Below are 11,122 nucleotides of genomic sequence, written 5' to 3'. Positions count from 1 at the left end.
ACACAAAAAAGGAACGCACTGAATTGGGTGGTATTGAACTTCAGCGTTCCAGTTTATTGTTTCAAGTGGGGGGGGGGGGGGGGGGGGGAATTAAGACCATTTGCGGGGGCACCCACATGTCGTGCCAGCAGAGGCCCTTTGGCTCACACGTTCACACCGTAAATTATTTTGTAATGTCCTGTCCCATTTTGAGGTCTTTTAGTTTTTTAAGCTTTGGTAATAAATTAAGTGTAAAAATAACAAAACACGGTCTTGAGTAAAATTCACTCGTTTCTTCTCCAACTAAATAGACTGCAAAAAACTAACTGCAAATTGCTCTGACGGACGTTTTCCAGCATGTCTTGCAGTTGCACTAACCAAACGTTTATTGCAGACACTAAGAAAGGACGGAAGGTGTTGTTTCCGCTTCATAATTCCTCTTCTTGTTAGTCTGATCTGATGCCAGGTCAAAACATTGTTTACGTTTGCACCAGAAAAAGACAAGCCAAAAGACAGATGAAGAAAATAAAAAAGTTTTTATACATAACTCTGAATCGAATTCTCATCGAAAGATTAATGACAATCGAACTTAAAAACACGAACATTTCTGTACATGTACATGTTCATTGCCGTGACTTTAACATCTTGAGTTCCCACGGCTTGCTCTCGTCTGACCTTGTAGCTCAGTCGGTAGAGCAGTGGGTTCAATTCCCACCCTGGTCAGAGTTTTTCTCTGTCCTTGTGTGGGCCCATTTCCATTAGTAGGGCTAACGCTCACATGGTTCACATGGTTCATATGGGTTACAAAACTAGCACTTCTCAGTACACTCTAATCAGTTAAGTCTGTTGAAATATAAAGTGCTACACGGCCAACGTTTGTAAAAACGTAACCCTTCCATTAAGTGTGAGGTGCCTGTGAGGGCTTTTGAGCAGCAGGATTACTCCAGGCAGAGTTCTAGCTAAAATCAGGATAAATATAGCAGCTACATGATCGGACTAAGAAGTCCTGTTTCCATGTTTTATTACCAACGTTTATCTACTCTACACATTACATAAAATGAAATGATTCCAATTCTCATGCTCTTTGACAAAATAATACGTTGCCCCAATTAAAATACCTAAATGGTAAAATGACCAAATTATTTTATTATGCAAGCTTAAGGTTAACGTTAGCAAATAACTAAGTCTTAGTCATAGTCTTTGAAACTTAAATACTCAAATGACCTTTCACTACAATAATTATTGTAAATATAATTTGTTGGAAAAAAAAAGAACCTTATAGTTAAGTGAGATTTGTCCTATTAATGAAGCTATGCACATTAAGACATGGAACTTTTCAAGAGCTGTTGTACTTAGAAAGGAAGTACAGGTATATATTGGAAAATCAGTTATTTTGAATGCCAGTTACTTGTCAAACAATGAAGAATGTTGCCTTGGTTCAACTCTCCAAGGGCATGTAACCTAGCTTAACCTGTATCTCGTATACTTAGTTGTAAGAGCTACTGTACATTTTTGTTTTAAAAGCCTTTTCTAAAGTTTGCAATTTTCTTTTTCTTTCCCTGAGAAAAATGGGCAAATTCTTTAGTACAGAAATAATGACGAAGACTAAATTCTTGGAAAAATCCCTTCTGCCCTTTTTTCTTTTCTTAACAAAAGCACGTCATTGTGCAAATACCGAAAATTGATTTATTATCAATTTTGATCTTTTCCAGTTGACACAACTTCGTTTCAAATTCCGATTTCCACTCATGTTCTGTGGTCACACATTGTACTAAATTTGATTGATGTCAGCAGCTAAGCAATGGCATGTGTGGCATAAGCATGCATACACTGAGTGGGAAACACTTGCAAGCCTCCTTAAATCATGTACAATTGCAGCATATTAATTTAATATTGCTTACTACAAAACCATTCCTTTGTGCAATGGTTAATCAATTTGCAACATTGCTAATGCAATGAAATAGGACCAAAAAAATTTACTTCTCATACCTTTTCTGTTGTCCTAGCTTGTGAAATTCAACAATTTGGTCATGAAATTACTTTACAGAACCCCCATGAAAATTGGTTTCTTTGTGAAAACTAAGCATACAGCATCTCTCTATACTTCAGATATGTCCCCCTTCAACTGCATAATTTCTCATTCCATTATGTGAAGTTCCTTCCTTCTTTGGGTCAGGCAGGTAATTGTTTAATCCAGTAAAGAAGGTTTTGTGGAAACTTGCACGCCAGTTCTTGGGCCAGTCCTTGATAAGCCATATCAAAATGGGCAAAGTGGAGGCAAGGACAATCACCACAATAATAAAAACTGCCCAGCCGGGGTACTCAGTAGCTTGAGTCCACGTCTCCGAACCTTTGCCAGCAAATGGATCCTGAAGGAAAAACATAGCATTCTATGCCATCAGGATTTAAGCTATAGGGAGGACATAAGGACGAACAGTACGTCACTTGACAGGGATACCTTAAGTTAGCAATTTTCGTTGCCCTAAAGGTCAGCTAGCATTTTGGAGAAGCAAATAGTTTGCTGGAAACATTGTTTAACTTTGGATGTAATTCCTGAAGAAATAGACTTCGCAATTAACAAAAACTTTAATTTGTCAACAGCGAATGAAACATTCCACAATCGAATGAGAACAGTAGAATTGCAATAAATTATAACAAAAGCAAACTTACAGCCAAAGAAAACGACAACGCTTAACAGGAAATCCGTAAGGCGAGAAATAGATAAACAAGGCCTTGCAATCGCTTGGGGCGTTAGAAACACAAACATGGCTGAGTCCCAGCAGTCCCCAGTCAACAGGCCCTTTGGACTGGTAGCGGCCAGTAGTGCACTCTGAAATCACTGAAAATTTCACGCACTTCAATTTGAAGCTTCGAAATTAGAACAGATAAAATCTTTCCAATGCAAGAAATTTCAATTTCCACCTAAGACTTTTAGATGGTGGTCAAAAGCCCCTAATTCATGGCTAAAATATGTTGTCTTTGATTTTCTATTAGCACTTAGGTGGAATAAGAAAGATCTCGTTTTAGCAGAAAACGTTTGACACTGTCACTCAAGACAATAATATTGTAATGCAATACTATGCTCAAGTGATCAAAATCAATTCAAGCTGATCCTCAGGTGCACTTCATTGCTACACCTATTTCACTGTATGCTTTGTGGTTTACAAACAGTCCATGATTTATCCCATTCATTTTTTGGATACAAATTTTTACTGCTGGCAAATTGCCTTTGTCGTGAGCAATTTGTAAGTTACCACTGCAGTCAATTCATATGTTGCGTGATGTCGCACTTGTGGACCACAGTAGAATGGTTCTATACAAATTTTGTGATAACGTCAGCATGGTAGGGTGGCCACAGAGAGTCTAAAGAGGTCATGCCGTGTTGAGTTCATCGTGTTTAACCTTGTCTTGTTTTTGACCTAAGGTCCTTCTACTCTGTACATGGACCATCATGACTTAATGTTCTCAATGCCACATACATGCACATACCTGTATACATCCAACAAATTGAGAATAGGTTGGTGGACTCTGGCTTTGTTGAACAATCAGAGCAATTAGAACAATGAACAAAGCCAATGGAGAGATGTATTTCCAGCAGATCATCCAGCCAATCCATGGTCGCTTTCCAGTCATGAATTCAATGTCATCTGCAAACCTGTTGATTTTGTATACATGAAGTATCACCAGTCAGGCTGTTTTTAAGTTGCTATAAGTAACAGAGTTTTAACTTGTAAGTCAACATAATACTTATTCGTTTAAGAGCAAAAAATCTAAATATAAGCTCAAACCAAAACATACAATCTGACAAAATGAACGGTACAAGAAAGAAAACAAAGAAGTATTGTACCAAATCAAATGTGTTTACAGTGGTGATGTGATATAAAAAATTTGTATCACTTGTCAAAATGAGACTTACTGTAAGAAATTTTTTAAAGTGTTGGTATAGAACAAGCCAAAAATGTAGGGAAAAATGTTTTCAGTGGACTAATATGGACATTATTGATCTCCTAGATAGGTGTCCTTATATATTTTAGAGACACTGGCATTTACTGGTAATCTAAAATCTTCACAATGACCAGTGGGTTCAACTTCTCTCAACTTCTCAATAAATGCACCATGGTTTCATGGAAGCAAAGCAACAAGATGACATTCTAATCTTCAAGTAAATTGCAAAATTGTGTTTAAAAAAACTTATAGGAACTTGAACTGCTGAGTTAATTGGACCATACAGTCTAGTAAGTGTCTTTGAGACAAGTTATATGGTTTTTCAGATTTCCTGAACTTGGCCAGCGCTATACTTGGTTACAAAATCTTAAAAATTCCAGCTGCATACAAGTAGTTTCAACACGACATAGTGATAAACTGTATGTGCAAGAGGACCAATTAACTGTATGGGATGGAGAGGAATGAATGTACAGATTCACACAGATATGACCGTTTCACTTGCACTTTTTAAGACAAAAATAGAGTACCTGTCATTGCCATAAACCCATGCTACTCCAATGCACTGGAACAAGGCAATAACCAGCAAAGGAATGGTAACAGAGTAATCGTCAAACATTTGAAAAACGTAATATCCAGGACCAGACACAATGGCTAAGCCAAACAAAAACAGGACGACTGCGACAAGCAATGTAACCAATTCTTTCCTCATGTTGGGTAAGATCTTGAGATCAATTATGGGACCAATGGCAGCCTCAAGGGTTCCAAACTCACTGTCAATTCCAAGAAGAATCAACATGAGGAAGAAGAGAATAGCCCAGAGTGGTGATACATCCATGAGCAAAAGAGCATCAGAAAACGTCATGAATGCGAGGCCAGGCCCACTTCCAACCTGTTAGGCACAAAAACAAAATAATAATAATTATTATAAGGCTTTAGCACAAAATGTGTGAAAAATTACACTGTAAGTTGTTGTTGAGGGAAGGAAAATCTTCAATATAAGAATGAAATTTAAAATATTTTGTCACCTTTTGGTGTACTCAAGGTGGAATTTCATTGAAAGCATCAGCCACTTGTGCTTTATTTTGTCACAAAAGCTCAATTCACCATTTTTGGTTGGAGCCAAGCAAAGGGCAATGATGAACATGAAATTCTCTTTGAATTGACTTCTGTTAATTACTGCCATTTTTCTACCTGAGGTTACAGGTGTCAAACGGTATCTTGGTGTGCTTACATACTCTTAGTGACATACTTCAGGAATAGCACTTCTGAAATGCATTTTTCATCTCATTTCAACAAGAGCAAGTGAGGCTTACTTGATTTGTTCTTACCGTGCTACATGTAGCTTTGGTATGATTTTCCCTCCCACTTTTTTTCATTGCCTGACTCTCCCCCTTGTCAGGGTCATCCCCTAAAGCCTTACTCTTCTTTTTTATAAAAAAAACGGAGGTCATTTTAAAACATCTGAAGTTTTGGTATGTCTAATTTACAGAGCCCATGGAACCCACGGAACCTACCTAGGGGGTATTGGGTGAAGTTTCATAAGTGATTAAATCCACATTCTGTTAATAGCATGAACCGCATAAAAGGCTACAGTATTTACCCGTGTCTAAGTTGATCCTGTGTATAAGTCGACCCCACCCCCCCATTTTTGATGGCCAAAAAAGCAGTTTATTAATTTCTTTGTTAAAGTGGTACTATGATAAAAAAAAGTATTTCCTTTTTTTCTTCAGATTTTGAAAGCATGTTTGCTTAACACCTAACTGGCAAAATTTTGAGCTTTGAGTTTTATCCAAAGGCTGTTTATTTTGAGTGGAAGTTTTGGATTTCATGTTCCGCCATTACTCATGTTCAAAATATTTCAGCGTGTAAACACAATTTATTATAATTATATGCAAAACACGGGTTTAAAAGTCTGAAAGCCCGAGATTCCCGTGCTGCATATTAATTCAGCCGCGTACATACGCATTGTATTCTTAAACTACTGAGTCTTTGACGTCATTTTCTCCTCGACCCAGCTCTCTCAAGATTTTAAAGTTAGTAATGGCAAAAGTAATGGTGGACCAATAAATGAGAAAATTCCAGTTAAAATAAACAAGTGTCTTTTTAAAACTTGGGTCAGTTAGTGTTTAGTTAACATAGTTTTGAAATCCAAAGGTAGTCCTACCACTTTAAATGTTCATGGGATACTAATCTTGTATTCTTCGATTTCTGGAACTGTGGATACACAAAAAAATCAGGGCCTCAAGCGCTTAATAGTTTTGTTCTTCAGCAGTTGTTGTATATGCGGGCATTTTGTCCTTAAGTTTTAAAAAAGTTCTCAGAAAATCAAACATGTAAACCACAAACTAACCTGTTTTGCTGTTCAGGGATAAAGGGCTTTGGAGGATAAGCACAACATCACAGAAGCTGGAGTCGATATTTGAAAATGACTTCAAAAACGATGCGAAATGTGCAAGGTTTAATTGGTCCTTGATTTATAATATATCACATGACAAACAAAACAAAAAACTCGTAAAGCAAACACTACGAAGTTTGCAAAAGCATTTCAATCAGACAGGTTTGTACACAGAATAAAAAGCAATCATTACCAACCAGCATTTTCAGGCAATGTAAGTGACGATGCTTGCACGTAAAACACAAGGTATTGTGCCAGGTTACTAAGCAGTTGAATGATTGTGTTTTATTTGAAGAAACAGAAATGCCTTTTTGAGCTTTCCGCCTAAGGTGTCTATTTCATATTTGTGCTAGTGAGTATCTTCAACATTTAGAGTTGAACAAATCCTTCTTCATTTCAACTGGAATTGCTTACATTCATTTTGAAGTCTTTTGCCACCAGATGAAAAGCCAACCTTTTCTACTGCATTCGTTATGCCCAACACAACACTAGTATGTTTTTTGAATAAATTATTTAGCTGGAACTTGGCTCTAAATCTTTGACCCATGTATAAGTAGAGGGCCGTTTTTGGAGCTTCTTTTAAGACCATAAAAGGTCGACTTATACATGGCTAAATACAGTATTAAAGTACAAGGTGGGTTCTTGAGTGACATTACTAACAAGACATTGTTATGGCTGCTTTGACTTTACATTTACTTGTACATGCACACTTAAATGTGTGTGTGTGTATGTTTGGGATGGGCGAGTCTTTTTATTGTAGCCACGCACTTTAGTAACCAGTCGTTTCGCCTACTGTCTGTTCGCCTACGTATGTCGGTTCGCCTACGTCCAATATGTCAGTTCGCCTACGATTCATATGTAAGCTTTAAAACTGAATTGTTTAAAAGTGCTTGTTGAACCTCACAGAAAAAAACTGTGACGGCTAGCTGAAGCGTTATTTCTGTAAACTTGTGTCTTTAGTGGGGTCCTTGAGCGGCCTATACCAAAGAAAGTGAGACTTTTCATTAACATATCAATAAAGGATACGTTAAAAATTTAGCTCGTTCCCACTCTACTGGGCGGTTCAATGTTTGTATCGATGTTGCGATCATGAACTTTATATCGCCTCCACGCGATCCGCAAACTTAGATGCAAAAAATTATATCTGACTGCTAGCTAAGGCGTTATTTCCATAGACTTGTGTCTTGAGCGGGGTCCTTTAGTGGCCTATACTAGAGAAAGGGAGACTTTTCATTAACATATCAATAAAGGATAACGTACGTAAGAAATTAGCTCGTTCTCACTTTACTGGGCGGTTCAATCAGACCTCTCAACCTCAAAACACCGAAAATCTGGAGACTGATGTCAAAAAATCTGGAGATTGATCGACCGGCAGACACAACCAAGTAAACACAGGTTCTTAATAAGAGAAAGTGTTTTTTTCCTGCTTATATTTTTTTAAAAACATGCGTGGACCTTAACAACACAGGAATAAACTTTATTTTCACAGCTTCAATACTCACAGCTTAAGTCCAGCCAGTGTGTGAGCACTGAGCTGATCTCATTGCTCAGGCTCCAATTGTTCGAAGAGTGGATAGCACTATCCACTGGATAACTCAATTGCTTTTGCTAGTGTTTATTCGGTGGATAGCGTTATCCACCTTTTGAAAAACCGAGGCCAGCATTATATGCAGTAGCTGCCTTTTAAGAACTATCCAATAGTTCATCAGGTTCGACAGCAATTTCCACCATTTTGAAAACGTGATCAAAATGCGAGAGACTGGTTATGATGACCTAATTTCAAAAAGGTGTTCTATATATGGTGATGAACGGCAGTCTGTCATGGACTGTAGACGGATGGAGAATTGAACAGCTTCGTTTGTTAAAGTTAACTATAAATTTGCACAGAATTGACGCAAGAAACTCACCTAAGCAAGCCAAAAATGAAATGCTACAAAAACATTTCTTCTTTCAGCTTGCGCCTCTATTTATCGTGAGATTTGTCTGTCTCGTCGTGAGACCGTGAGATTGAACTGAAAACCGTGAGTCTCACGACAAAATCGTGAGACTTGAGAGGTCTGTTCAATGTTTGTATCAATGTTGCGATTTGTTCTCAATATCATGAACTTTATGAATTAGTGTTGGTTTTTTAGTTTGTGCGCTTTCACGCGATACGCAAACGTAGCTAGATGAAAAAAAAGTTAAGGCATTGTGTAGGCTTGTCACTTGAGGTGAGATTTTTTTTTAGTGTAACGGTTGAGATTTTGCCGACACGAGCGGCACGAATGGTCTATCCACACGACCGGTTAGTCAAATCTTTCGTTTTTATTTATTTTCATTTCTATGTTGTTTCAAGGTGGTCAACTGTTTTACAAAATGATAGTCATGGTACAGAATTTAAGACGTAGGCGAACTGACATATTGGACGTAGGCGAAATGACCCGTAGGCGAAACAACTGTAATTCCACACTTTTATCGGTATATTTATTGGGTAAGCCCCCAGCAAGATTATGATGAGCCAATGCAGATGATGGAATCTGTCTCTGTTTTGTCTCTGTTCGATTGAAAGTTTTCACTCACGAACCATGCAGTTTGACCAGGAAACTAATTTGTTGTGCAGGCTTCATTCAGTTCTTTGCAGTAAAAACATGTCTTGAATAGTTAGCTTCAAACCATGTCAGACTTTCTCTCATTTCGGCGATTTTAGACGAAGTTCTGAGAATACAACTGGATTATCTATTGGTAGCCTGACTATTACCCAGGATCCACGCTTTTAAAACAAGTGACCATTTTGACCGTGCTATGACTTTTGTATTCAGCAATTTTGAGGTGGTTCCGTAGGTTCCGTGGGTTCCATGAATTAGACGTTTAATACAAAAACATTTACATGAAACTATCCAATAAACAGCAGAAATACCTTAGTGACTGGAATGCCTGTCACCGACTCCCGATAACCAAGGATAGAAAACACAACAATACCAGCAAAGATTGATGTACCACAGTTGACAAATACCACAGTATAAGCATCTCTCATGACTTGGTTATGGAGTGGCATGTAACTAGCAAATGCAATCAGTGCACCAAAACCCAAACTGAGAGTGAAGAACATTTGAGTGGCAGCATCTTTCCAGATATTGGCATTTTTCAAAAGTTTCCACTGAAATGAAATAATGGTGGTTAGACAGCTACAGAGCTACGTGTAAGTTCTCACAGGAATTGTGTTAATGCAGAAATCGTGCATTTTTGACAAAAGGGGGGTTCCAGGATTCCAGTAGGAGAATGGAAACCACTACAACATCCAGGTGGATTGCATGCCTTTCTGCCATTTTGATTTCTCACTCCATTGAAATGGGGCAGGTGTGGCCGGACAAAAGCTAAAGGAACGTTTTTATAGTATGGCATCAAACCATGGAAAGAGGGAAAGACATGCCTAGTTTTTGGACAAATGGTTCACAGTGGCTGCAAATGAGAGTTGCCAGAGTTGGCAATGATTTGCAAGGATTGTTCAAAGGTCAGAAAGAAAAACGTGTTTACTTCTGGATCCAAAACTGTCCAAAGAGCAGTGCCATCACAGGAAATAGTACAGCCTTATCAACGACACTGCTCTGCCTATCTTTGATTGCCTATACCAAGAACTGTAGCTATATGATATGTTAAGTTCAAGTTGTGAGACAAAAACAACAATAATGAAGACAAGGTACATTGAGGTCAACTTCTTCTTTAGGAGGGCCTTGAAAATATCGGAACCCAATTAATTGACAAGACATGTGGGTCCCAGGACCCAAAATGAAAAATCCAAAAGTCAACCCTGCCTGAATAAGGAAGACATTTGCTTAGGTTATTAACATCCAAAGCTATTAACAAACAGGTAAAAAACTCAAGAATGTATTGTGTGGTACCAGCAAATATCCAGACCCCCACTAAATTCTGGAGTGGTTACATGTATGTGATGCTCAAAGTCATGAGCCTGAATGTGCCACTTACTGACTTTTGTGGGTCATTGTGATGCTTCAGTCTTCCAAGCTGCATTTTTCCTACCATGCTTCAGCTTTAAACAACTTTTCTCTTTCAGAAAAGCTCTTTGGAAGCAAACTAACCTCAATGAAATATGAGGACCTCTTTGTGAAGCCTCTTAAAACAAAATTTAGCTGCTATTGTTCATTAAGACTCTCCACAGAGATTTCCCAAGCTACATTTGGTCTCTGCAAGACGAGCTTAACTTTCATCACTTAAGAGAAGACAAGGGAATGTTCGTGATTAAAAATATTTAATTGGGCATTACAGGAACGGAACGGAACGGAATATACCGGAATAAACCGGAATATGCCGGAATGAGGCGGAATGACACTGGAATGAGACGGAATGAACAAGAATGGTACCGGAATATACCGAAAGGAGCCGGAATGACACCGGAATGAGGCGGAATGACACACAAATAAAGCGGCACATACCGGAATAAACCAGAATGTGCCGGAACAAGGCGGAATGACAACAGAATAAGGCAGAATAAACCACAGAAGGACACCAGAATCAAGCTGATTAGGGTGGACCAGAATGACAAGGAACAAAAAATGATTCATTCTGTGAATGAATAAATGTTGCAGAATAGAGACTGACAAAAAAAAAAACAATTTACATTAAGGGGAAGTAACAAGACTTGTTCTCACAATTCTTCATGTAAATATATTATCACCAATCGATCTTTTTTTCTGTGCTTCTGACTTCTTTCTTCAAACAAGGACACTCTGCGTTCAGGTTCGATGGCATTATTGCCAACAATCGGGAAGAGAAAAAGAGTCTTCCGGCCGTTTGCGCGAATCTATT

At 38.2% G+C, this 11,122-nt stretch overlaps 1 protein-coding gene across 2 annotated transcripts in view; it reads right to left on the bottom strand.

Annotated features, from left to right (window-relative positions):
- Window positions 1-983: 983 nt before the first annotated feature.
- LOC138017026 (sodium- and chloride-dependent GABA transporter 1-like) overlaps window positions 984-11,122 on the bottom strand; it is a 34,554-nt gene continuing 24,415 nt past the window's right edge. For both annotated transcript variants that reach the window (XM_068864232.1, XM_068864231.1), the window contains exons 5-8: window positions 9,216-9,455; window positions 4,452-4,813; window positions 3,469-3,634; window positions 984-2,348 (exon numbers count right to left, since the gene is read on the bottom strand). In XM_068864232.1, the coding sequence (XP_068720333.1) occupies window positions 2,085-2,348; window positions 3,469-3,634; window positions 4,452-4,813; window positions 9,216-9,455 (1,032 nt within the window). In that variant the 3' untranslated portion in view covers window positions 984-2,084. The remainder of the gene's footprint in view (window positions 2,349-3,468; window positions 3,635-4,451; window positions 4,814-9,215; window positions 9,456-11,122) is intronic.

Source organism: Montipora capricornis, chromosome 9 (genome assembly GCF_036669925.1).
Source record: "Montipora capricornis isolate CH-2021 chromosome 9, ASM3666992v2, whole genome shotgun sequence".
Taxonomy (NCBI): Eukaryota; Metazoa; Cnidaria; class Anthozoa; order Scleractinia; family Acroporidae; genus Montipora; species Montipora capricornis.
This window is presented reverse-complemented; position numbering and strand designations above follow the sequence as displayed.